This window comes from Thamnophis sirtalis, unplaced genomic scaffold (assembly GCF_051295495.1).
Source record: "Thamnophis sirtalis isolate CommonGarterSnake01/CBP01778 unplaced genomic scaffold, rThaSir2_p1.2 scaffold_2, whole genome shotgun sequence".
NCBI classification, from domain to species: domain Eukaryota; kingdom Metazoa; phylum Chordata; class Lepidosauria; order Squamata; family Natricidae; genus Thamnophis; species Thamnophis sirtalis.
This window is the reverse complement of record NW_028261382.1, coordinates 46,901,065-46,928,899: the sequence shown is the minus strand read 5'-3', so window position 1 is coordinate 46,928,899 and position 27,835 is coordinate 46,901,065. Positions and strand designations below refer to the sequence as shown.

At 44.2% G+C, this 27,835-nt stretch overlaps 1 protein-coding gene across 2 annotated transcripts in view; it reads right to left on the bottom strand.

Moving 5' to 3' along the window:
* The window catches only part of RASGRP2 (RAS guanyl releasing protein 2), a 69,576-nt gene that overhangs the window by 18,035 nt on the left and 23,706 nt on the right, over window positions 1–27,835 (bottom strand). Inside the window, exons 2-12 of one of the 2 annotated variants that reach the window (XM_087705331.1) lie at window positions 26,643–26,780; window positions 24,471–24,573; window positions 21,503–21,565; window positions 20,394–20,525; window positions 19,368–19,518; window positions 15,564–15,737; window positions 9,226–9,342; window positions 7,182–7,463; window positions 5,721–5,798; window positions 3,705–3,827; window positions 2,647–2,762 (exon numbers count right to left, since the gene is read on the bottom strand). In XM_087705331.1, coding sequence (XP_087561457.1) covers window positions 2,647–2,762; window positions 3,705–3,827; window positions 5,721–5,798; window positions 7,182–7,463; window positions 9,226–9,342; window positions 15,564–15,737; window positions 19,368–19,518; window positions 20,394–20,525; window positions 21,503–21,565; window positions 24,471–24,573; window positions 26,643–26,715 — 1,412 coding nt within the window. In that variant the 5' untranslated portion in view covers window positions 26,716–26,780. Of the gene's footprint in view, window positions 1–2,646; window positions 2,763–3,704; window positions 3,828–5,720; window positions 5,799–7,181; window positions 7,464–9,225; window positions 9,343–15,563; window positions 15,738–19,367; window positions 19,519–20,389; window positions 20,526–21,502; window positions 21,566–24,470; window positions 24,574–26,642; window positions 26,781–27,835 lie in introns of those variants that run through there. The other variant, XM_087705332.1, reaches the window with a different exon arrangement.

Genomic DNA, 27,835 nt, shown 5'->3' with positions numbered 1-27,835 from the left:
AGCGGGTGGAGAGGGAACACTCCTTCCCGGAAACCCACAACCGAGAGAATGAGAGGGCGCGGTAGCCCAGCCGGAGCTGAAGAGCACCAAATAAGGAGCGATGCTTCAGTATGAGAAGCAAAACTCGCTTTGCTTCTTCCCGGACTCCCAGTTGAGATGCAAATCCGAAGGCCGAGTGCCTGGGTTCGCTCCCAAGAGATGGAGAGCATTGCCAGAACGCATTTTGGCTCTGGCATCCAAGCCTTTTAAACGGGACGCAACCTTCATCCTTGCCCTTTTCTTCCTCTCCCCCCTTCCTTAGACACGCAGCAAATCCCTGGGACCGGCCGTTTGCCCACGCAGAAGGAGAAATAGATGCAGATAAAAAGAACTTCAAAATGCTCCCTGAGTTTGATGCCGAAGGCGGTAATGCAATGAACCAAATTAAGGCCCTTTAAAAAAACACTCTTAAATTCGCCCTTTTCCAGAATCAAACTAGGAGCATCTTTAAACGTCTTAAATGCAGCCTTTTTTGGAATCAAACTTGAAGCATTTTAAAACTCTTAAATTCAAGTTTTTTAGATGAATAAAAAAGACTTGGGGGGAAAACCTTCTTAAAAATTCACTTTTTTTAGTCATTTTAAAATACAGTTACTCCTCGACTTACAACAGTTTATTCAGTGACCGTTCAAAGTTACAACGGCACTGGGGAAAAAAAGCGACTTCTGTTTTTCACAGTCACAAACTTTTTCGCAGCATCCCGATGATCCTGTGATCGAAACTCACATGGCTTGGCAAATGGTTCGTATATGTGACGGTTGCAGTGTCCTGGGGGGTCACGTAATCCCCTTTTGCGGCCTTCTGACAAGCAAATCTGTGGGGAAGCCAGATTCACTCAACAACCGCGGTTACTGACTTATCAACTGCAGCGATTCACTTAACGACTATGGCAAAAAAAATGTCATAGTAAGGGGCAAAACGTGACAAATTCTCCTTTAACAACATAAATTTGGGGTTCAATTGTGGTCGTAAGTCAAAGATTACCTGTATCCTAAATGCACCTTTCTTCGGGATCAGACTTGGAGCATTTTAAAACCTCTTAAGTTCATCCTTCTTTCGAATAAAACTTGGACTACTTTAACCTCTTAAATTCAAAAATAATGGATGGAAACCGACCAGGGAGAGATTCAACCTGGAAATAAGGAGGAATTTCCTGACAGGGAGAACCATCAACCCATGGAACAGAAGTTGCCTTCGGAAGTTGTGGGAGCTTCATCCCTGGAAGCTTTCAAGAAGAGACTGGACTGCCATCTGTCAGAAATGATATAAGGTCTCCTAGTTGAGCAGGGGGTTGGACTAGATGACCTATAAAGCCCCTTCCAACTCTGTTAATCTGTCTGTCTACCTTTTTAAAAACTCTATTTCTGCCTCCCCACCCCCATCTAATCATCACAACAGCTAATATAATGACAGTGTTTTGTGGACCAATGTGTCCTTTATCAATTTCGATCAGTGATAAATCTCAGCTGTCCACTTGGCGTCTGATAAAACAAACATGGGCTGGCAGAGTTAAATATAGGTTAAACACTATCATTACTATTAAAAATTGTATTTTTATTCAAGCGCGAATGTTTCCCATATCTGTAACACATTACACAGCATGGCCAAAATAAATGCTTTGAAGGGGGCCTAAATTTTTACACTTATACTTAAATATTGCAAACTGGTTGAGGAACAAAAAAGGAGGAGGTTAGAAGCCAACTTTTAAAAAAAAAAACTTTTCTTTTTGTTGTTTTTTATTCTATTTTTTCTTTAGCATGGACAAACAGTAATTGATAATACAATGGAGATCTTGATGTTACGTATTAAGCTTAGGACAGAAACCTTTACAGTATTTATAAATAATATAATTGGCAGTTGCTTATTAATGCCACCTTTAGCTTTGGATGCAAAATTTAATATAAAAATTTAAATAACCCTATTCTTATCAACACTGACACTTCTATTCAGTGAATAGAAGAGAAGAATAGAATAGAATAGGTTTCAGAATAGAATAGAATAGAATAGAATTTTTATTATGGCCACAGGCCAGAGTTATTAATATTAATATAAATGTTCTTTATCTTTAAAGAAAGATTATGTTATTTAAATAAGTTTGTCCCTGAATGCCGTCACTCTGCTAAACAAATAATTCCTCCAACACTGTCAAACTATTCACTAAGTCTGCATTACTATTATTATTAGCTCTCTCATCGTTCCTATCACCCATCTCCTCCCACTTATGACTGCAGGACTGTAACTTCGTTGCTTGTATTCTTACGATTTATATTGATATTGATTGTTTCCTGATTGCTTATTTGTTCCCTATGACTATCATTAAGTGTTGTACCTTATGATTCTTGTCTTTTTATGTACACTGAGAGCATATGTGCACCAAAGACAAATTCCTTGTGTGTCCAATCACACTTAGCCAATAAAGAATTGAATTCTATTCTGTTCTATTTCTATTTCTAATTCTATTCTATTCTATTCTATTCTATTTAAGACTTGTATCTTTAACTCACTAATATCACTAGGAGTTTGCTGAAATTAAATCACACAGAGATAATATAATGTACAAGAGTATGGGATTAAAGGTGGATAGACTGTGAGACTTTTAGCACTTACTGATTTTCATCCAGGTCTCCAAATTTGCAGAGATATGGAAAATTATTCCGGATGATCTGGAATTCTTCTTGGGAAATATTCCCGTCTCCGTCCACATCAAAGTTCCGGAAAACAGACTAAAAGAAAAGAAGGATTTGGGATGAAGCTGGAATTATATAGCTCCAAACTTTAAGACTTGTAGACACATGCTGAACAGGTGCAGGAGATGGATATGGCTAATCTAGAGAAGAGAAGGACTAGGGGGCGGGACAGGATAGCAGTCTTCCAGTATTTGAGGAGCTACCACAAAGAAGAGGGAGTCAACTTATTTTCACCAGAAGAAGCAATGGATGGAAACTAATCAAGGAGAGGAACGGCTTGCCTCCAGAAGTTGTGGGTACTCCATCACTGGAGGTTTTTAAGAAGAGACTGGACAGCCATTTGTCTGAAAGGATATAGGGGGTTGGACTGGATGACCTCCAAGCTCCCTTCCCACCCTATTCTGATTGAAACCTATCAAAGAGAGAAGCAACTTAGAACTAAGGAAAAATTTCCTGACAGTGAGAGCAATTAACTAGTGGAAGTTTGCTTTCAGAAGTTGTAGGCACTCGAACACTGGAAGTTTTTAAGCAGAGACTGGACATCCATTTGTCTGAAAGGGTGTATAGGGTCTCCTGCTTGAGCAGGGGGTTGGACTAGAAGACCTCCAAGGTCCCTTCCAACTCTGTCATTCTGTTATCTGTTAAGACATGAACTATCATACAACCCACTTGGACAAAAGTATTTTCCTCTCCTTCCCTACGGCTGCAAACTGGAGTGGTCCTATCTGTGGAATTCTGGAACTCAGCATCTTCATACACGGAAGGTATCCAGCTGGGGAAGGCTGAGCTGTGCAGAACTATTTAAAATAGAATTATCCAGCAGACAATTGTTCTGCAGAACTGACTCATATTTTCCAAGAATCTTACCGACGTGCTAATGGGCCGGGAAGATCTTGAGTGGATAATGCATGAAATACATCTGCAAATAGCACCCCACACAACACCCAACTCCTTCTTCCAGGTATCCTGGTTTCCTACCTCCACCATCTTCTCGATGTGTTTGCGCACAACTGCTTGGTCTGGCTTCGGTTTGGGCACCGAGGCCCACTCCTCAATCATAACAGGCTGGGGCGGCGGGCTAGAGAATGTGGGGCTGGAAGGCTGGAGCAGAGAAAATAGAAGGAACAAATCAGTTTTGCCAAAATTGACATTGACATTGAGTCTTTATTGATTAGCTCTTGGGCCATATCGAAGTGCAAAATAGGATATAAGGATTTAGTGTCACTGGAGGATTTTAGAAATAGTAAATGAAATGCCAGTATGTGGTTATGTATTAAATATTGGTATATTTTATGATGAAGGATGTTTAAACAACTATAGTCAAATGAAAATGGAGGTATGATGACGGTAACATGTATAAATATCTGAGTTAAAACACTTGGGTTAATATGAATTATGCTTGATGGACTGTGGAAGAGATGTGTTGTGTTTGTTTTGAAAATAAAAAATAAAAAACTTTTTTAAAAAAGTGCAAAGTTCCAGAAAATAATCATTAAATAAAATTTGATATAAGCGATTTAAAACGAAACTTGATAAAATACAATTTAGAATGGAATTGGAATAAAGTGCAATTTAAAATGGAATTGGAATAAAATACGATTTAAGATGGAATTGGGATAAAATATAGTCCAAAATGAAATTGGAATAGAATACAATAATTTAAGATAAAACATGATAACATTATATTTCAGTGTCACCCCTGCAATTTCATGCAGATCTCCACCGAACCTTTTTGTTTTAAGTACTGTAGTGTGTTAAATGTTATTTTTTCGGTTCTGGCCGCACAGAAGGTAAGTTGTTTTGATATGGGGATCCCAATGGGTCCTTCGTTTGGTATATAGACCAAGGTACTTGTCTCTCATCCCTTATACAAGGACCAGTCAAATAGGATGTGAGCCAGGTGTTCTACCTCTGCTGCTCCACAAATACAGAGACACTCATTGTAGGGTATAGAATGGAATCTCCCATATCTGACCATTGAGTCAAGCTGTTGGAATCTCGCACGCATAAATCTCTCCCTAAGATGTTTTGGCAGTTGTAACTTCAAATAGTTGCCTACTTGAAAAATACGCTTGCATTCACTCAGCCCGAATTGAAAAGAGGCGCCATGGAGCGACTCAACCATTAGTTTAGTGACCATTCGAAATTACAACAAAAAATGACATATGGCAACTGTGTTTCCAATTTATGACTGTTTAACTCCATGGCCAAGAGATCAAAATTTGGATGCTTGGCAACTCGCTCACATTTGTGATGGTTGCAGTGTTCCAGGATCACACAATCCCCTTTTGTGACTTTCTGATGGGTAAAGGAAAGGAGGAAGCCCTGATTCACTTAATGACTGCGTTACTAATTTAATGCAAAGCGGACTGGTACCAACCCACCCCTGATGCACACACCGGGAATAGGCTCCAGAGAACCTGGCAAGGAGTCTCGGAGAGTCACGAACCAATTAAGCGAACTAATTGTCTCCTGCAAACTCCACTCCCCTTTCGCTCCTCTTTTATTTCCTCTGGGAGGGGCCATTCACCGTCCATCTGTGGCTTTACTCCCAAGTCGACCCCTGTTCTTTAGCTGTTCTCTTTGTCTGGCAGCTCTGTGCATGCGCACACTGGGACCAGGCTCCAACTGTTCTTCTGCCTCACTGATGTCTGACTCGGAAGGCAACTGATAACTGGCCTACGGCCTTGGCCCCCTCTCTGCCTCCGACACAGAGCCCTCCTCAGAGCCTTCCCCAGACTCTGGGACTGGCCCAGGTTCCTCCCCAACCTCCTCACTGCCCGAATCTGCTGACGGGCCACAATACATTGATGTGACACCCCCCTCCATCTTGACCTCCATCTATTTCCCCCATCCAGAGATGCTCAGCTTCCATTTTGCATTGGGACTCCTCTGAAATCACACCCCACCTCACAGGGCTGGCGTGTGGCTCAGCACCCCCTGCCCCACTGATCTGAAGACCCACATCCTAGTTTGCAAGACACCTGCACGTACCGTAGACTTGTTTCGGGGTTCGCGTTGCAAGGAGAGTTGATAAATCTCTTCTTCTGTTTGGTATTGATCCAGGGAGACCTACAGGAAAGATAATTGGTTGATCAATCAAATCTCCAGAAACCAGCAGAGAAACACACCGAAGACAGAATAAGGAGCTATCAACGGATCCCTTCCTATTCACTTCTCTCCAAAAGTGAGTATTTTTTAAAATTATATTGAAAACTTAATAACTCAACTTAATAACCCCAATTGAGCCCAAAAATCTCAGTGGCTGAAACATTTGTTAAGTGAGTTCTGCCCCGTTATACACCCTTTCTTGACAAGTTGTTAAGTGAATCACTGCAACTGTTAAATTAATAAAATGCAGTTTTTTCCTACAGTATGTAAGAAAGGAAGATTTTATGTGTTGTGTTTGTTTTGAAAATTAAAAATAATTTTTTTAAAAAAGTGCAAAGTTCCAGAAAATAATTATTAAATAAAATTTGATATAAGCGATTTAAAACGAAATTTGATAAAATACAATTTAAAACGGAATTGGAATAAAATACAATTTAAAATGGAATTGGAATAAAATACGATTTAAGATGGTGAGTATTTTTTAAATTATATTTAAAAGTAGTTCCTCAACTTAATAACCCCGATTGAGCCCAATAATTTCCATGGCTGAAACATTTGTTAAGTGAGTTTTGCCCCGTTTTACACCCTTTCTTGACAAGTTGTTAAGTGAATCACTGCAGCTGTTAAATTAATAAAATGCAGCTTTGTCACAAGTGTTAAGTGAATCCTTGCAATAAGTAAGTTAGCGACACGGTTGTTAAGCGATTCTGACTTCCCCATTGAGCTTTGCTCGCCAGAACGTCACAAAAGGGGATCACCTGACCTCTGGGACACTGCGACCGTCATAAATATGAGCCAGTTGCGAAGCAATCGCATTTTGATCAGGTGACTATGGGAATGCTGCAATGGTTTTAAGTGCAAGAAAAGGTCATGTCACTTTTTTCAGCGCCGTTGTAACTTTGAACAGTCACTAAATGAGCTGTTGTAAGTCGAGGACTACCTGTACAAAAGGAATATATGCTGAGGAGATCCAGGTTCCCCTCGCACATATGTGTTAGTCTTTCCGGACTCTAGGGGGCGATGCTCATCTCTGTTTCAAAGCCAAAGAGCCAGCGCTGTCCGAAGACATCTCCGTGGTCATGTGGCCGGCATGACTCAACGCCGAAGGCGCCCGGAGCACTATTCCCTTCCCACCTAAGGTGGTTCCTATTTTCCTACTTGCATTTTTACGTGATTTCGAACTGCTAGGTTGGCAGAAGCTGGGACAAGTAACGGGAGCTCACTCCATTACGCGGCACTAGGGATTCAAACTGCCGATCTTTCTGATCGACAAGCTCAGCTTCTTAGCTGCTGAGCCAGTGTGTCCCAAGGAGCTCCCGGAGGGTCTAAGCTGGAGGATCTTACCATGAGCAGGTTGAGGAGGTCGGGGTTCGCTTCAAACGGAGGACGGATGCTTTGTACCATGGCCAGGTCGCTGAGGATGCTAAACAGCTGCTGCATTTTATTGCCATTCAGGCGGGAGTGCGTCCGGTCCAGGCAGTCGGGAAGGGCCACATGGACAGCCACCAGGTCCTTGAGGTGGACTCCTAAGATGGGGAACTTGAACCCCACACACTCCGCAAAACACCTCCGGTAGCGGCTGTAGTTCCCGGCCGAGGAGAGCAACTCCAGCAGCGACTCCCAGACCTGAAATCAAGCAAGGGGGAAGCTGGTCTCTGCGAATGAAGCTTTAAGGAGGGCATTGCCTCTGAGGACTAGTCACTTGGATTGAAAACTGGTGAAGAAACAAGGCAAAAAACACCACAGCAGGTCCTTTTTTTTCCCCCCATCCCTCCTTTGTTATATTAATTACTAGCTTTGCTATGAAACAGTGTGATCAGGCAATGCAGGAGAAATCTGGTTCACTCCGGTTCAATCCGTTGGCTCAGTGATGGTCGGTGATTGAAACATATAAGGGAATATCACTCCTGCCACCTTGAATCCGGAAGCAGTTCCATAGGTTGAAGGCGTAGACATTTTGGTGAGGTACTGTAAGGAGCCCCAGATGCTCCTGAGTGAAGGAATGGAACGTCTGGTAGTTTGAACTGAGGTAACGGAATGTCAGGCAACTGGCTGTTGGAACAGAGCTCTTTTCAGGTGGGGAGGGGGAGTAGAACTCCTTAGCATCAGAACGTGTTAATTACTGTATAAGAAATATTAATGCTCTGGTGGTCATTTTGAAAAAAATCCTTCCTTAGCTAGCACCTAGAAGCCAAAAGGAACATACATGTTGAATTTCATGTTTCTAGGTTTTACAGTTCTGGAGATTTCATGATGAGTGAGTGGTATTTGGCTTTTATATATATATAGATAACAAATAGGAATCCCACAAATAGAATCAAGTTACTAGACCTCCTTAAAGCTCACTAATGAATTATTCTCCTGACAGAAAGGATAAAACAAGTAGCCGCCATCTTTACAAACAGTTGCTTCTTTTCTTCCTCTGCGATTTCTTTCAAACCAGTGGTGGATAGTACTCTGTCTTTATATATCGGTTTTTAAATTGCTTTTTTTAACTGGATTGCTCTTTATTTTAATATTTGGGAGCTGACATGGTTCTGTAAGGAGCCCACTGCCCAAATGATCCAATTATTCCTCTTGGCCGGCATTCATTGCTGTATCAGAGCTAAATTGGAAATGACCCTTGAGGTCATCTAGTCCAGCTCTCACACAGTCTGGCAGGTAACCCACTGTTGTGGCCTGCTAGCGGCCAGCAGAGCTGGTAGCAGAGTCGGACAGGGAGGAAGTTGGGGAGGAACATGGGCCAGTCCTGGAGTCTGGGGAAGGCTCTGATGAGGGCTCTATGTTGGAGGCAGAGAGAGGGCCAGGCCATATCAGCTGCCTTCAGAGTCAGGCATCAGTGAGGCAGAAGAACAGCTGGAGCCTGTTCCTGATGTATGCATGCGCAGAACTGCCAGGAGAAGGGAACAGCTAAAGAACAGGGGTCAACTTGGAGGAAGGCCACAGGTGGATGGTGAATGGCCCCTCCCAGGGGAAATAAAAGAGGAACGAAAGGGGAGTGGATGTTGCAGAAGACCATTAGTTCACTTAATTTGTTTGTGACTCTCTGAAACTCCCGGCCAAGTTCTGCAGAGATCGGCCTGGCAGCTCTCCAAGCCAGATAAGGTCTGTGACTGTAAATCCCCCCTTGAAAGACTTTGCTGGATGTGAATGAGCAGAATTCACAATCAATTAATAAAAAGGTTTTTTGTCGGGACAACAAGGAGTTTGCTTCAGGCTCTTGGGAAGCCTCGGTCAGAACAGAACGTTTCGTGAGAACCCACCCCTGGCAAGACGGGTCACCCCTTCTGACACCAGGCAACATTCAGCCTTCTGGCCTAGGTTCCCCCTTGTTGGGTCCCAGCATCTGGTTCTCCCCCTCCCCCTAGACACACATCTGTTCCTTTACCTTTGTCGTCTCTGGACTCACAAAGCTGTGTGTCTCCTTTAGGCGAGAGATGGAACTGTGGCCCAGCCCGCCGATCACGGCCATCAGGGTGTTGAAATTTTGCAGATGGAGAAGCCTCTGCAGAGGGGGGAAGAAGGGGGCAAGAGATTTTAGGGGGGGGAACGACAGGGGAAAATGATGCAATTGGTGGCAGTCTATCATACCCCACACCTTCCTTCAGCCTTCACTGTGGTCTCCCTTCCACTCGGCTCCTGCTCTGGGTTTAGGAGGTCAGCCGTGGTCAGTTAACTGCTACCCTGAGCTGAGCTCTTGGAAGAGTAGAGTAGAGTAGAGTAGAGTAGAATTGGAATTGGAATTGGAATTGAATTGGAACAGAACAGAATAGAATAGAGGAATGAAGGAATAGAATAGAATTAGAAAAGAATAGAATAGAATTAGAATAGAATTAGAAAAGAATAGAATTAGAATAGAATGGAATAGAATAGAATAGAATAGAATTTTTTATTGGCCAAGTGTGATTGGACACACAAGGAATTTGTCTTCAGTGCATACAGAATAGAATAGGATAGGGATAGAATAGAATTCAGAATAGAATAGAATAGAATAGAATAGAGAATAGAATAGGAATGGAGAAAATAGAATAGAATAGAATAGCTCTCAGTGTATGTACATAAAGAAAAATAAAATACATTCATCAAGAATCATAAGATTCTTTCAGCCCTCTCTAAGCGGTTTACAGAGTCAGCATATCGCCCCCAACAACAATCTGGGTCCTCATTTTACCCATCTCGGAAGGATGGAAGGCTGAGTCAACCTTGAGCCGGTGAGATTAGAACCGCTGAACTGCAGATAGCAGTCAGCTGAAGTGGCCTGCAGTGCTGCACCCTAACCACTGTGCCACCTCGGCTCCTAGTCATAAATGGGAAGAGAGAGGTACTAACAAGGAAGAGAAGAAGACTAGGAATACAGACTTAGTAAATTATTGACAGTGTTGTGGGGATTATGGTTTAGCAGAGGGATGGCATTTTGGGAAAAACTGTCCTTGTGCCTAGTTGTTCTGGTGTGCACCCTAGAGCAAAATTCCCTATAGGAAATACAGGTGGTCCTTGACTTACAACCACAATTGAGCCCAACCATTTATGTTGCTGAGTGACACAGTTCTTAAGTGAGTTTTGCTCCCATTTTACGACCTTTCTTGCCACTGTCGTTAGGTGAATCACTGCAGATGTTAAGTTAACAACACAGTTGTTAAGTGAATCTGGCTTCCCCATTGTCGGAATGTCAGAAGAAGGTCGCAAAAGGGATCAAATGACCCCGGGACACCTCAACCGTCTTAAATACTTGCCAGTTTCCATGCGTGTGAATTTTGATTAGGTGACGGAGAATGTTGCAACAGCTGTTGCAACTTTGAACGGTCACTGAAAAAATGGTTGTAAGTTGAGGACTACCTCTACTGTGTTCTCTTTTTAAAAAATCTACAATCATAGAATCGATGTTTATTAGCTTCCCGTCTCTCTTGCTGTTCAAAGAAAATCATTTTGGCAAAAATGGATGTTGCAAACTTTACACCATTTAGCATAGAGACAAACCAAATATTCTGGGGTTTTGGTTTTTTTAATGCACCACTGAATCTTACTGAGGGGCCAAGGAGCTTTTTAGAAAATAATGCAACTTGCAGCACTGTTGAACTAGTTCTGAGTTATTCTGGGTAGTCGAAATAACCCTAAACTAAGGACCAAATCTGCAGTGTTTCTCAACCATGGCTACTTTAAGAGCAGTGGACTTCAACTCCGAGGAGAGTTGATGTCCACAAGTCTTAAAAGTGGTTAAGAACGAGAAACTCTGGGTCAGAAAGAGCTCTCCATCTCTCCATCCATCCCCGATCCCTCCATTATTTATCTACTATTTATGTATGTAGCATCATGTAGCATCTACCTATCCTATTATATATCTACCATTTATCTATCATCTCTCTATCTCTCTATTTGCTGCCTATCTTTCCATCCATCCATCATGTCTGCCTGCCTGCCTGCCTACCTATCATCTATCTATCATGTCTGTCTGCCTGTCTATCAATCCATCCATTCATCTATTGTGTGTCTGTCTGTCTGTCTGTCTGTCTGTCTGTCTGTCTGTCTGTCTATCTATCTATCTATCTATCTATCTATCTATCATTTATCATGTCTATCTGTCTACCCACCCAACCACCCATCTATCTAATCATCCATCCATATCTATCTATCTATCTATCTACCTACCTACCTACCTATCTATCTATCTATCTATCTATCTATCTATCTATCTATCATCTATCTATCATGTCTGTCTATCTGTCTGTTTGTCTGTCTATCCACCCACCCACCCATCCATGTATTCATCCATCCATCCATCTAATCATCCATCCATATCTGTCTGTCTGTCTGTCTGCCTGCCTGCCTGCCTGCCTGCCTGCCTGCCTGCCTGCCTGCCTGCCTGCCTGCCTGCCTATCTATCTATCTATCTATCTATCTATCTATCTATCTATCTATCTATCTATCCTATCTCTCTCTATCATTATTTTTCCATGTATTTATCTATCTTTGTCTGTCTGTCTGTCTGTCTATCATGTCTGTCTATCTGTCTGTTTGTCTGTCTGTCTGTCTGTCTGTCTGTTTGTCTGTCTATCCATCCATCCATCCATCCATCCATCCATCCATCCATCCATCCATCCACCCACCCACACACACACATTCACACAGCCCCTTGTATGCCACCCTTTTTCCTGATCTTACAAGAATAGACAACTTAATGCAGTTTTTCTCAAGCTTTTAGCAGTACTAAAATATCTGGTCTTTAATTCTCAGTATTCCCCAGCCAGCATACCGGTCTTAAAGTGGTTAAGGTTGAAAAACACTTGGCCAGAAAGAGTGAGAGCCATTTGGGGATTAGAAAAGAGAGAAGCCGAAGTGGAGACGTCACTGCTAAAATTATAACAAACTTGGAAAGCAAATACTTTAATTTATGTTTGTTTGCCAGGAAAAAAAATGAAAGAAGGGCTTGCAAGCTTGCAACAACAGATCCTGCTAGGTTCAGAAGCAGGGTGAGCAACCCATAATCATCAAAACACACACACACAAACACACCACAAACCATTTATGGTCCCCAGCCTATTTTTGCAGCAAACTACTGTGCCAAATGTTGATAGCAAAACATGAAGAGGCTGTAGCAGCAGATCTTCTGTCTGTGTGTGTTTGTGTTTGTGTTTGTGCCTGTGTGTGTGTGTGTGTGTGTGTGTGTGTGTGTGTGTGTAGAAGATGATGTGTTTTAAGCTTCGGTCAAGTTAACTAATTATTCCTTTAAAACTAATAATTTCCTTAAAATTATTAATGTTAAAATTATTCCTTTCAGCTGCCTTGAAATTGACTTGGCAACTGCAGGTCTTGAGAACCTAGTAAAAATAATAATAACGACAACAATAACACAAAGTCCCCAGCTAAAAATAAATGCCCCCCACCCCACCCTTTCTGTTTTAAAAGAGCTAGAGGAGCACAGCCCAAAATATGAAATCTGGGCACTTGTTCCTGGTCACTTAATTTAGTGATTTGGTATTTATTGGTTTCTACTATTTATATTCCAACTGGTGCCATCTCAAATGACAGGAAAATTTCTTTACCCCTGCCAAAAACCTGCTGCTAATCCATTTTTTTTAAAATCAAGAACTCTAAGGATACAGATACAGATTATCAGAGTTGGGAGGGACCTTGTAGGTCATCTAGTCCAACCCCCTGTCCAAGCAGGAGACACTACACCATTTCCGACAGACGGCAGTACAGTCTCTTCTTGAAAGCCTCCTGGGATGAAGCTCCCACAACTTCCGAAGGCAACTTCTCTTCCATGGGTTGATTGTTCTCCCTCTCAGGAAATTCCTCCTTATTTCCAGGTTGAATCTCTCCTTGGTCAGTTTCCACCTATTGTTCCTTGTCTGGCCTTCAAAGGTGCTTTGGAGAATAGCTTGACCCCCTTCCTCCTCTCTGGGGCAGCCCCTCAAATATTGGAAGATGCTCTCCTGTCTCCCCTGGTCCTTCTCTTTCTTAGACTAACCAGGCCCAGTTCCTGCAACCGTTCATTGTATGTTTGAACTTCCAGTCCCCTCATCATCCTTGTTGCTCTTCTCTGCACTCTTTCTAGAGTCTCAACCTCTTTTATATAGTGGGGTGACAAAAACTGAATGCAGTACTCTAGGTGTGGTCTTACTAAGAAAGGACCCAGGTTGCAGCTCCGGGAGCCGGCTTCCTACAACATGCTAAGATCATGGAAGGAGGATCATGCTACACACCCAAACTTATTTCAGCCTGATCAAGAGTATTGTGTGAACCCAACCAGTCTCTGGCTCAAGTCAGGACCTTCTGTTAAAAAGGGCCCACAGATGAGGCAGGAAACATTGTTCAAAAAGATGTTGTTTGCTCATTTTTGTATTCACCTTCCAAACAAGCTGGACTACCAGCCCCATCATTCCCAGCCAACCCAGTCCGAGAGAGGAATTCTGGGCTTGCGATCCAAGAGGCATCCTGAACCAGTGGAGCAGCTTGCCTTCAGAAGTTGTGGGTGCCTTATCACTGGAGGTTTTTAAGAAGAGCCTGGAAATTCACTTGTCTGAAATGGTAGAGGGTCTCCTGCTTGAGCAGGGGGCTTGCTTTATAAATCCTTAGTAAGGCCACACCTGGGATATTCATCCAGTTTTGGTCACCACATTACAAAAAAGATGTTAAGATTTTGGAAAAAGTGCAGAGAAGAGCAACCAAGAGGATTAGGGAACTGGAGGCTAAAACATATGAAGAACGGTTGCAGGAACTGGGGATGTCCAGTTCAATGAAAAGAAGGACCAGGGGAGACATGATAGCAGTCTTCCAATATCTCAGGGGCTGCCCCAAAGAAGAGGGAGTCAAGCTATTCTCCAAAGCACCTGAGAGTAGAAAAAGAAGCAATGGGTGGAAACTAATCAAGGAGAGAAGCAACCTTAGAACTGAGGAGAAATTTCCTGACAGTTAGAACAATGAATCGGTGGAACAGAAATTGCCTCCAGAAGCTGTGAATGCCCCAACACTGGAAGTCTTTAAGAAGATGCTGGATAGCCATTTGTCTGAAACGGTATAGGGTTTCCTACCTAGGCAGGGGGTTGGACTAGAAGACCTCCAAGGTCCCTTCCAACTCTTCTATTGTATTGTATATATGAAGAACAGTTGCAGGATTTGGATTTTGCTAATCTAGACAAAATAAGGAGTATGGGTGACATGATAGCAGCATTCCAGTATTTGAGGGGCTGCCCCAAAGAGGAGGGGGGTCAACTTATTTTTCAAAGCACCTGAAGGCAGGACAAGAAACAATGGATGGAAACTCATCCAGGAGAGAAGTAACTTGGGAGTCAAGGGGAAACTTCCTAACAGTGAGAACAACTAGCCGGTGGAACAGCTTGCCTCCAGAAGTTGTGGATGCTCCATCACTGGAGGTTTTTAAGAAGAGACTGGCCAGTCACTGCCCTGAAATAGTACAGGGTCTCCTGCTTGAGCAGGGGGCTGGGACTAGAAGACCACCACGGTCCCCTCCAGCTCTAATCTGATTGATTGATTGAATATAAGTCTGGGGGTGGCTGGAATACAACTTAAGAGCAGAGAATAATGTTTCTCGGCAACTTTCAGATAGATGCATGGACTTCAATTCCCAGAGTTCCTCACTGGAAAAAGTGACTTAGGACCGATCTTCTCCCTTAGGATAGCAATAGCAATAGCAGTTAGACTTATATACCGCTTCATAGGGCTTTCAGCCCTCTCTAAGCGGTTTACAGAGTCAGCATATCGCCCCCACAGTCTGGGTCCCCATTTCACCCACCTCAGAAGGATGGAAGGCTGAGTCAACCCTGAGCCAGTGAGATTTGAACAGCCGAACTGCAGATAACAGTCAGCTGAATTGGCTGCAGTACAGCACTCTAACCACTGCGCCACCTCTGCAGCATCCCCACGACCACATGATAAAAATTCAGGTGCTTGGCAACCTGGGATGTGTTTACGTTACAGTGTCCCAGGGTCACGCGATCACCATTTGCAACCTCCCCAAAAGGCTTCCAACAAGTAAATTGTCAGTGGGGAAAGCGATTCACTTAACTGGCCGTTTCATCTGCTTAATAACTGCAATGATTCGCTTAACCATTGTGACAAGGAAGGTCATCAAAGCGGCTGCGACTCACTTAACGGCCGCCTCGTTAAGCAACAGAAATCTTGGGCTCAACTGACTCCCTGCAGTGCAAAAAAAAGGGGGGAAAGACGGCGGCAGAAATCGCGTTGCAATGGTGTTGGAAATCTCACCTGGGCCACCATGACGAAACGGGTGATGACTTGGGCCCGCTGCTGAGCGGTGGGCTTGCTGAGCACCATCAGCTGAATCCACTGGGAGACGCTGTTGAAGAGAGTGATGAACCTCTCCAGGACCGGGTTGTCCACCGTGCACCCGTGCATCACAAAACTGTGATAATCCTGGAACTGATAATAGCAATAGCAATAGCAGTTAGACTTATATACCGCTTCATAGGGCTTTCAGCCCTCTCTAAGCGGTTTACAGAGTCAGCATATCGCCCCCAACAACAATCCGGGTCCTCATTTCACCCACCTCGGAAGGATGGAAGGCTGAGTCAACCCTGAGCCAGTGAGATTTGAACAGCCGAACTGCTGAACTGCAGTCAGCTGAAGTAGCCTGCAGTGCTGCATTTAACCACTGCGCCACCTTGGTAGATAGATAGATAGATAGATAGATAGATAGATAGATAGATAGATAGATAGATAGATAGACAGACAGACAGACAGAGTTAGAGACAGATGAGTGATAGAGACGAGAGATAGAGATAAGTTATAGATAGATGATAGATAGATGATAGATAGATAGATAGATAGATAGATAGATAGATAGATAGATAGATAAATACAGAGATAAAGATAGATGAGTGATAGAGACAATAGAGATAACAGATAGATAGATAGATAGATAGATAGATAGATAGATAGATAGATAGATAGATAGATAGATAGATAGATAGCAATAGCAATAGCAATAGCAATAGCAATAGCAATAGCAATAGCAGTTAGACTTATATACCGCTTCATAGGGCTGTCAGCCCTCTCTAAGCGGTTTACAGAGTCAGCACATCGCCCCCAACAACAATCCGGGTCCTCATTTTACCCACCTCGGAAGGATGGAAGGCTGAGTCAACCCTGAGCCAGTGAGATTTGAACAGCCGAACTGCAGAACTGCAGTCAGCTGAAGTAGCCTGCAGTGCTGCATTTAACCACTGCGCCACCTTGGTAGATAGATAGATAGATAGATAGATAGATAGATAGATAGATAGATAGATAGATAGATAGATAGATAGACAGAGTTAGAGACAGATGAGTGATAGAGACGAGAGATAGAGATAAGTTATAGATAGATGATAGATAGATAGATAGATAGATAGATAGATAGATAGATAGATAGATAGATAAATACAGAGATAAAGATAGATGAGTGATAGAGACAATAGAGATAACAGATAGATAGATAGATAGATAGATAGATAGATAGATAGATAGATAGATAGCAATAGCAATAGCAATAGCAATAGCAATAGCAATAGCAATAGCAATAGCAATAGCAGTTAGACTTATATACCGCTTCATAGGGCTGTCAGCCCTCTCTAAGCGGTTTACAGAGTCAGCATATTGCGCCCAACAACAATCCGGGTCCTCATTTTACCCACCTCGGAAGGATGGAAAGCTGAGTCAACCCTGAGCCGGTGGGATTTGAACAGCCGAACTACAGAACTGCAGTCAGCTGAAGTAGCCTGCAGTGCTGCATTTAACCACTGCGCCACCTCGGCTCTAAAACAGGGGAGAGGGCTTTCATGGCTCATGAAAAGCGGTGGGAGGGCGGAGGGGGGGGTCACAATTGGAGGAAGGAGAGGTTCTGGAGATGTCCCCAAGGTTTGTGCTGTTCTCAGAGTGGCAAGTAGTTTAGTTTTACTTTATTGCACATCGTTACGACGAGATTAAATGTCACCTTCGGTGTGCATTTATAATTATAAAAATAAAACACAAACACACATTGTTCAGGTTCTATACGATTGAAATGGAAAACCCCTGATATTGCATTAATATTGCACTATACCATAGAATTCAATATAGTTACTGCCCTGGGATTAAAGCTGTTTTTCAGCCCATTTCTCTTTGTTTTTATTATCCTGTACCGAGGCCCAGATGGTAATAGTGTTTTTTTTAAAAGGTTGCCCAGGATGAGATGGATCTTTAAGGATGTTTTGAACTCTCTGAAGGCAGCGGGAGCTATAGAGCTCTTCCAAAGAGGGGAGGGGGAAACCCATGATCCTCTGGGCAATGACTTCGACCCTCTGGAGCGCCTCCTATCTGCCCCTGTGCAATTGGCAAACCAGACACAGGGGCAGTTAGTTAAAACACTCTCTATGGTGCAGCGGTAGAAGGTCACCAGAAGTTTTCCATTCAGTTGTTGTTTTCTGAGAAGTCTCAGATAATATCATCCCTGCTGGGCCCTTTTGACCAGTGCTGCAATGTGAGTTACCCCAGGTCAGGTCCCCTTTTATGACGATACCCAGAAACTTAAAACTGGCCACTTGCTCCTCTCGGTCTCCATTGATAAGCAAGGGCTGGGTGTCTGATCTATTCCTTCTACAGTCCACTATAATCTCCTTGGTCTTATTGGGGTTAAGGACCAAGTTATGATCTCCACACCATGAAAGCAAACTTTCCATCTCGATAAGCAGACTCATAGCAATAGCAGTTAGACTTATATACCGCTTCATAGGGCTTTCAGCCCTCTCTAAGCGGTTTACAGAGTCAGCATATCGCCCCCCACAGTCTGGGCCCTCATTTCACCCACCTCGGAAGGATGGAAGGCTGAGTCAACCTTGAGCCGGTTGAGATTTGAACCGCTGAACTGCAGATAACAGTCAGCTGAAGTGGCCTGCAGTACTGCACCCTAACCACTGCGCCACTCATCCCCCCCCCCGCCCCGAAGAGGAGTCCTACCACTGTTGTGTCATCTGCAAATTTAGTCATAGTACTACTAGTGGGAACGCAGTCATGCGCATAAAGAGTATAGAGCAAGGGACTCAACATGCAACCCTGTGGTGTACGAGTGTTAAGAGTAAGGGCTGAAGAGATAAGATTACCTAATCTGACCCTCTGAGAGCATCCAGACAGGAAATCCATAATCCAAAGGCAGACTGAGTAAAAGTACACGTAATCCTGGACTTGCAACAGGTCATTTAGTACTCGCTCAAAGTTACAGCGGGACAGAAAAAGTGACTAATAACCGTAAGGTTTTTCACAGTTACGGTTGTTGCAGCATCCCCATGAATCATCAAAATTCGGATGCTTGGTAACCAGTTCATATTTATGATGGTTGCACTGTCCCGGAGGGGAGGGGGGGTTCATGTGATCCCCTTTTGCGACCTTCTGACAAGCAAAGCTGCTGGGGAAGCCAGATTCACTTGACACAACCATGTGACTGAATCAGGGGTGGGATTCAGCCAGTTCGGACCGGTTCGGGGCGAACCGGATGTTAATTTTACATCCGGTTCGCTGAACCGGTACTTGCAAAGGACTGGCTGGCTTCGCCCACCCCTCGCCTCCCAGGAGTCTCCACGCAGCCTGTTTTGGATGCCAGGTAAGTCCAGGGCCCGCACGGAGGCTCTGGGAGGGCAAAAAACAGGCCTCCCGGAAGTCCGGTGGGCCTCTGGAGCCCGGGGGAAGCTGTTTTCGTCCTCCCGGAGCCTGGGGAGGGCAAAAACACACACGCCATAGTGCAGGAGGCCGAGTAGGCTACGCCCACCCAGCAACTGGGCAGAGAATCTGTTACTGAAATTTTTGAATCCCATCCCTGGACTGAATTAACAACTGCAAAGATTCTCATAACAACTTTGGCAAGAAAGGTCATAAAACGGGGCAACACTCACTCAACTGTAGCCATACGTCAAAGGGCTACCTGCATTTTCTAAGGCTACTGCTCTACTGGACCTCTTAAGGTGGGACCGGGAGCCTCAGTCAGAGCCTTCCTGGCTAGGGATGATGGGAGCTGAAGCCCTCCTCTCCCACCCATCCACTCACCAGGATTTTGCTGAAGGAGCGGTACTCAAGGTGGGTGAGATGTTCTGCCAGCTCTCCTGACTCCAGGTGGTCAAACAGCAGTGACATCTTGCGCTTCTTCTGTGCCACGGGGTGACGTTGGGTCACTTGTCTCTTCCACTTGTACGTCGGGCTGGATGGATGGAAGCCCAAAAGACAAAAACACCCTGAATTCAACAACCCAAAAAGGAAACAAAAACCCAGAATAATAACCAAGAATGTCAGCCATATTAGCTTACCTGAAGCATCCCTTACCTTAACATCTGCTAGAGTCCAGGCCAACTGAATAGGTTTTTGCTCAACCTGCTTAAGTTACTTACAGAATTAACCTACTTCCTGAGTTTGTACAATGTCCTAAATCGTCAACTCTCCAACTGGGATGGGGTCCCCCCAACATATCCACCTTCCCCTTCTTCTCTGCTCTCTCTCTCTCTCTCTCTCTCTCTCTCTCTCCCTCTCTCTCCCTCTCTCTCTCTCTCAGGGAGGGGCTGTGCAAGGAAAGACTCTGGGCACAGAGTCTCTGAGATTTATGGGCAGATCTTCACACTCCTGAAGTGAATCTAACAACCGAACAAACAAATTGTTTCCTGCAAAAGCCCTTTCGCTCCTCTTTTATCTCCTACGGGAGGGGCCATTCACCGTTCATCTGTGACTTTGTTCCCAAGTCGACCCTGATTTCTGAGCTGTTCTTTTCTTATGGCAGCTCTGCGCATGCGCACACTGGGAACAGGCTCCAGCTGTTCCTCTGCCTCACTGCTGTCTAGCTCCGTAGGCACCTGATCACTGCCAGACGGCCTCGGCCCCATCTCTGTCTCCGACGCAGAGCCCTCGTCCGAGCCTTCCCCAACCTCTAGGACTGGCCCATGCTCCTCCCCAACCTCCTCCCTGTCCGACTCTGTTGCCAGCTCTGCTGGCTGCTGGCAAGGCCAGAAGTTGTCCTAAACAAACTGGAAGTGTTGCGGGAGGATCAGAAGGAGACGCACAATTCCGGTCCTGCCGTTTACCTACACGCTCTCGATATCGATCAGGTTGCTGTGTCGTCGGCTCCCTTCCCGTCCAAGAAGTTCCTTCAACTCCTTGATCTGCTCGGCCAGTTCTGGGTTGAGGTCAAACTCTGCAGGGAAGGCTGAGACCCAGTACCTGTCAGGACGAATAGGGAAGACTTAATATCCCCCCACAAAGTGAGGACTTTCTAGGAAAATGATTTTCTCTCCCCACCCAAAAAAAATGCATCCTGGATCTTCAGATGAGTTGGATTGTCTTCTCTCAAACATCTCAGGCGCTGGCCAAATTCTGTCTTGCTGGAGAATTTTCCAAACCTACATTCATTGATGTACAAAGCCCGATATGGCACCCAGGGCCCTCCAGGATTAGAATAATAGAATTGGAAGGGATCTTGGAAGTCTTCTAGTCCAACCTCTTGCTGGAGCAAGAGACCGTATATACCATTCCAGAGAAGTGGCTATCCAATATCCCCAACTCTAGAAGTTGTGGAGAACCCACAACTTCTGGAGGCAAGCCATTCCTCTGGTTGATTGCTCTCACTGTCAGGAAAGAGCCGAGGTGGCGTAGTGGTTAAATGCAGCACTGCAGGCTACTTCAGCAGTTCGGCTGTTCAAATCTCACCAGCTCAGGGTTGACTCAGCCTTCCATCCTTCCGAGGTGGGTAAAATGAGGACCCGGATTGTTGGGGGCGATATGCTGACTCTGTAAACCGCTTAGAGAGGGCTGAAAGCCCTATGAAGCATTATATAAGTCTAACTGCTATTGCTATTGCTATAAAAAGGGGTCTCTTTCCATTATGGGGAAACCCAACACCCTAGAATAGGAGTCTCCAAACTTTAAGGCTTGTCGACTTCCACTCCCAGAATTCCCCAGCGAGCTATGCTGAGAGCAGAAGTCCACAAGTCTTAAAGTTGCCCAGTTTGGAGACCCTTGTTCTAGATTAGAAGTTAAACTGGGCCCCTTGGGAGCAACCTTGGGACAAATGAATGGATCAGCAGCCCCCCCCCCAAAAAAAACCAGGACTCCATCCAAGGTGCACACATAGCTAACTTTATGATTGTCTCCATCCTGCTTCTCACCACAACCACCTTCCAACTTTCCCAGCCACTCACCTGACTAGATGGCAAGTCTTAACTGGCAAGGAGCTGTTTTCTGATCCGCGAGACTCTTGATAAGTTCAGGGCAGAATTAAGGAGCAAATAAAAGAGGTAATAGGCAATATATGGTTCTCTGCATCACTTACATATGCAGATAGTCCTCAAGTTACAACAGTTTATTTAGTATTTGAAGTTAACAATGTGACCGGAAAAGGGGACTCACACTTACAAGATCACGGTCAAAATTCAGATGACTGGCAACTGACTCATGTTTATAACAGTTATGATCCCTTTTGTGACCTTCTGACAAGCGGGGGGGAAAAAGAAATAAGCTAAATTCAGTTAACAACTGTCTTACTAACTTAACAACTGCGACGAGTCACTTAACTGTGGCAAGAAAGGTTGTAAAACGGGAGCAAAACTCACTTAGCAAATGTCTCACTTCGCAGCAGAAATGTTGGACTCAATTGTGGCCGTAATACGAGGACTACCTGTATTTGGATTTATTTTCATTCATGCATTCAGGCCCCAAACCATGGGTAAAATTCAGCAAGTTCCGACAGGTTCTGGAGAGCGGTAGTGGGAATTTTGAGTAGTTGGAGAACCGGCAAATACCACCTCTGGCTGGCCCCAGAGTCGGAAGGGAATGGGGATTTTGCAGTATCCTTCCCCTGGAGTGGGGAGAGAATGGGGATTTTGCAGTATCCTTCCCCTGGAGTGGGGAGGGAATGGGGATTTTGCAGTATCCTTCCCCTGGAGTGGGGAGGAAAAGAGAAGTTTGCAGTATCCTTCCCCTGGAGTGGGGAGGGAATGGGGATTTTGCAGTATCCTTCCCCTGCCATGCCCACCAAGCCAAGCCCACAGGACTGGTAGTAAAAAAAAAAAAAAAAAGAATTTCACCACTTCCCCAAACCATGTTCCACAAAATACAAGCATCTTCAGCTCAAGCAGGGGGTTGGACTAGAAGACCTGGGTTACAGATTACAGATTAACAGAGTTGGAAGGGATCTTGTAGGTCATCTACTCCAATCCCTCACCCAAACAGGAGACTCCACACTGTTTCTGAAAGGTGCCAATCTCTTCTTGAAAGCTTCCAGTGATGAAGCCCCCGAAGGCAACTTCTGTTCCATGGGTTGATTGTTCTCCCTGTCCGGAAATCCCTCCTTATTTCCAGGTTGAATCTCTCCTTGGTCAGTTTCCATCCATTCTTCCTTCTCTGGCCTTCAAAGGTGCCTTGGAAAATAGCTGGACCCCCTTCCTCCTCTCTGGGGCAGCCCCTCAAATATTGCAACCTCCAAGGTCCCTCTCAACTCTGTCATTCTGTTATTCTCAACCACTGCCCAATCGAATCAGCTGTGCCGTTCAAAGGAAATTGCACAACGTGCAGAAAATGGCTGGGGTGTCACAACGCAACAGTCACGAGCCGCCCAACTCTATTCGCTTAATCCAATCACTTGTGCGAACACAACCTCTGTGCATTGCTCAGGCATCGTAAGTCTTGTCACCTTGCAGGGGAGGCGTAAAATACATTTAAAAAGTTTAAATAATAAATTAAACCGGACAGTGTCTGATCCGGGAGTACAGCTTTAGTATTCCAGAGATGTTCACGCTACCCTGTTTGAGAATGCTGATCTCTCTTTCCATTTAATTCATACAGCAAATTATACTACTGTAATATCGCTAGCTCACAGCTTTGGGATTTAATAGACCAACGTTAGAAAAAAATCAATATTTTTTTTTTTTTTTGCTAAAGAGCGGGAGAGTTCATTCTGCTACGGTCAGTGAAAAACAGATATCTTTTTTAAAATCATAATCATCATTTAAATTTAAATTGGAATACACACATCATATTTTTTTTAAATCATAGCCGTTTGACTGTTGCAAAAACAAGGGATAGCTGCAAAGCAATAGGATGTAGACTAGTTCATCACCCTTCACTTACAACCATTAATTTGTGACTGTTCAAAGTTACAACAGCAGTGAAAAAGCGACTTAACCACCACCTCATTGAGGACTACCAGCATAGGCTTTCCAAGCAGAGGGGAGACCTGCGGGAGTGCAAGGCCAGGTCCCGACGCCTGGAGGCTTAGCTGGCTGAGATGTGCTCTACATGGGGCAGCCCTTGAAGAGCATTCGGAGACTTCAGCTAGTCCAGAATGCAGCCGCGCAAGCGATTGTGGGTGCACCTCGCTACACCCACGTTACACCTATCCTCCGCGAGCTGCACTGGCTGCCTATTGGACTCCGGATGCGCTTCAAGGTGCTAGTCGTTACTTTTAAAGCCCTACATAGTATTGGACCTGGGTACTTGAGAGACCGTCTCCTGCCAATTACCTCCCTTCGACCAATTAGATCCCACAAATTAGGCCTCCTCCGGATTCCATCACCTGGCTGTTCCGGCAGGCCTGGGGCTGATGAGTTCCCAGCCCCACTCGAATTTGTTGTGGCTGTTGAGGAGTTTTTTAATCTGTTTTTTGTATTTTGTTGTTGTCTTGCTTGTTTTCTTTGTATTGCCCCCTTTCCCTATCGGTTTGTTAGCCGCCCTGAATCCCTTTGGGAATAGGGCAGCATACAAGTTTAATAAACTGAACTGAACTGAGATGGTCAGCCAGTTCCAGGCCGTGATACAGTCCCACTGGAACGAGGCCCTCTGGCTCTTCGCCACCAGCGGCGCTTCCCTCCAGCCTTCCTCCAAAGCCCCCCACCAGGAGGCTGAAGCAGACCCCAGGTTGGGATTTCTTCCCCCCTTCGACCCACCCAAAAAGACCCCGAAGAGGGAGACTCTCTGAAGCAACACAAGCGTTCATTGCACGTATCCGTCCCAGGGGCCGCAGTTTGAGGACCCCTGGATTGAGTGCAATATAAAAAATGCAAATCGTTTTTCTGCGCACCACCAAAACTTTCTCACGGACCCCCAGTTGGTGAAACTAAGCTAAGTTCACTTAAGAAACAGGCCCCGTCACAGTGGAAACCGGAAGGATATATTTGACGCAGTTTCGCAGCCAGCTCAGAAGATGGGATGTACCACGGATGCATCATGAGAAACATGCGGACCAGCTGGGGGTCTCGGACCTTGCCCTCATTGTCTGCAAAAAAAAGGGGGGGGAGGAGGGAAGCATAAGCCCAGATCAGATTTAAAACACAGTTTCTCATTGTCTGCCTCTCCTGCACTCTCTTCCACCCATTTGTTTAAACCTTCTTCTGAGAAGGTTTCAAACATGCAGGTTGTCCTCGGCTTACAACCATTCTTTTACCGACCGTCAGAAGATGCCACAGCACTGAAAAAATAGGGACTTGTGGTCATTTCTCACTTGCTACCATTGCAGTGCCCCATCATCGCCTGATCAAAATCCAGACACTTGGCAACTGACTCATATTTACAACGGTTGCATCGTCCCAAGGTCGTGTGATCTCCTTTTGCGGCCTCTTGCCCAGTAAAGTCCATGGGGAAATCTCCATTCACTTAACAACTGTGTTACCCGCTTAACAACTGCAGTGATTCACTAAACAACGGTGGCAAGAAAGGTTGTAGAATGGGGCAAAATTCACTTAACTGTCTTGCTTAGGAACATAAATTTTGGGATCAATTGCAGTCATAAATCGAGGACTACCTCTAGAACAGAACAGAATGTAAAATGAATGGAATGGAATGGAATAGGAATAGAATAGGATTCAGAATGGAATGGAATAGGATTCAGAATGGAATGGAATAGAATGGAATGGAAGAGAATAGGAATAGAATAGGATTCAGAATGGAATAGAAATGGAATAGGAATAGAATGGGAATAGAATAGGAAGTAGGAATAGAATAGGATTCAGAATGGAATGGAATGGAATAGGAATAGGAATAGAATAGGATTCAGAATGGAATGGAATGGAATAGGAATAGAATAGGATTCAGAATGGAATGGAATAGGAATGGAATAGGAATAGAATAGGAATAGAATGGAATAAAATAGGATTCAGAATGGAATGGAATAGGAATGGAATAGGAATGGAATAGGAATAGAATAGGAATAGGAATAGAATAGGATTCAGAATGGAATGCAATAGGAATGGAATAGGAATAGAAATAGAATAGGATTCAGAATGGAATGCAATAGGAATGGAATAGGAATGGAATAGGAATAGGAATAGAATAGGATTCAGAATGGAATGGAATAGGAATAAAATAGAATAGAATAGAATAGAATAATGGAACGGTGCGGAATAGATTACATAATAAACATAATAATATAAAATAACACAGTATCAAAAAATAATGCATAAATCCAATCTTACTGTCCACGCTTATGGTCATTGTTAAAGTGGCCATGAGTTCCACAATCTCCAACTCCACTTGCATCCCACTGACTGGGCAACCCTTTCTTAAGCATTATGGTTATAATAAACAGAGCCCACGTTTTAAAGACAGCAGTTGCTGGAATCCCTTCGTGGTGACTTTTTAGACTTTCTGCAATAAAATGAAAGCTACTTCTCAGAACTTGGTGACTTCTTGTAGACTCGCTTCATGTGTAGGGTTATTACAATAAATCATCTGGATGGTTCTTAGAACTGTGGTTACACATGATTGCAAACTGTCAGCAATTCCTTGCTTGTCAGCAATTCTTTGCTTGCAGTGTGTTCCCAGGCATGAACAAGGACACGGGATGATACAATGTATAACCTGTAACATTTACTCATTTGAATGTATAACATTTGATTCTTTCAGCGTGTGAGAACATGCACATTCTCACGAACACCAATGATGTAATTACTAACCAATTACTGTGCCTTGGAGACTTGTTAACCAATAATGGAATAACACGTAAAGTAGGTGAGGACTACAAAACTAAGAAGCTTTAAAAATGATGTCTGGTGATTAATAAAGTTGCTGTTGATTCTGCTATCCATGGAATGCTCTAAAAAGTTGCTGTTGATTCTTCTGTTGATTCTGGATGCTCAATAAACTGCTATCCGTGGATTGGTTTACTTTCATTCATCTTCAGCCTCGGGGACCCTAATGCAACATTCATGGTCTCCAATCCAGCCTCCGGGAAGGGAAGACGGAGAGCCACGTGTCGCAAACTCACACCAGCTTGCGAGTTTGCAACAGAGGCAGGCAGAGAGTTGCGTCCTGCCTGCAATTACATCATTTGAGAACCGCCATCCTTACCAAAGGCTTCAATGCATCCATGGAGCAGTTCATCCACCGTGCATCCTTTTTCCAAGTCTAGCGTTGCCGACATTTTGGCTATTGTCACTCAAAAAAGTAACCCCAGGCTGCAATCTCCGTCAGCAAATCGAGCAACACCTAAAATGATTTTTAAAACATTAGTGTTAGTTTCAGGGGTCACGGAGAGCCAGGAGGGGAGATGGAACATTTAAAAGCCATATCTGATTCAAGAGGACTAAAAGTATCAGTACTGGTAATACCCAAAGGTGCTTTTTTCAAGAGGCAACTGGAGTTCCTGGTTTTTCTTTGAAGATGTTTTGCTTCTCATCCAAGAAGCTTCTTCAGCTCTGGCTGGATGGTGGGGAAGGGAAGGATTGATCCTCCTTGCAGACAGCTGGTCATTTGCATCCTTTTAGAGGGTCGTTGATGCCACTTGGAGGTTTATTTGTGTCCTCAAATAAATGGGTCCTTCCACGCCCATTTGCATCACTAAGGTGACCCTGAGGACACTTATAAACCTCCAAGTGGCCTCAATGACCCTCTAAAAGGATGCAAATAACCAGATGTCTGCAAGGTGTATCAATCCTTCCACTCCCCACCATCCAGCCAGAGTTTAAGAAGCTTCTTAGATGAGAAGCAAAATGTCTTTAAAGAAGACACAAATAAACCTCCAAGTGGCCTCAACGACCCTCTAAAAAGGATGCAAATGACCAGCTGTCTGAAAGGAGGATAAATCCTTCCATTCCCCACCATCCAGCCAGAGCCGAAGAAGCTTCTGGGATGAGAAGCAAAACCTCTTCAAAAAGAGAAAACAAGAAACTCCAGTTGCCTCCTGAAAAAAGCCCCTTTGGGACACTCAGGACCTGGATGATGGAGAATCTCTACAGACTTTTAGCTCTACAATTTGGGATGGACACCCTTGGAATGGGGTGGGAGTAGTAACGGATTTCCAGAGGGGAAAAAATTGCAGACTGCAGAAACCATTTGCACCACTCAAGTGACCCTAAGGACACAGATAAACCTCCAAGTGGCCTCCATGGCTCTCCTAATCGCCTGAAATGAGGCTGAAAACGGTCCAAAAACTGGCCTCAATAAATATTTATTGTTAAAATATTGCAATACGAAGAAACTAGGGGGGGGGAGAAAGATAAAGCAAGCAAACAAATAGACCCCGCTGTTTCCATCTTAAAAGA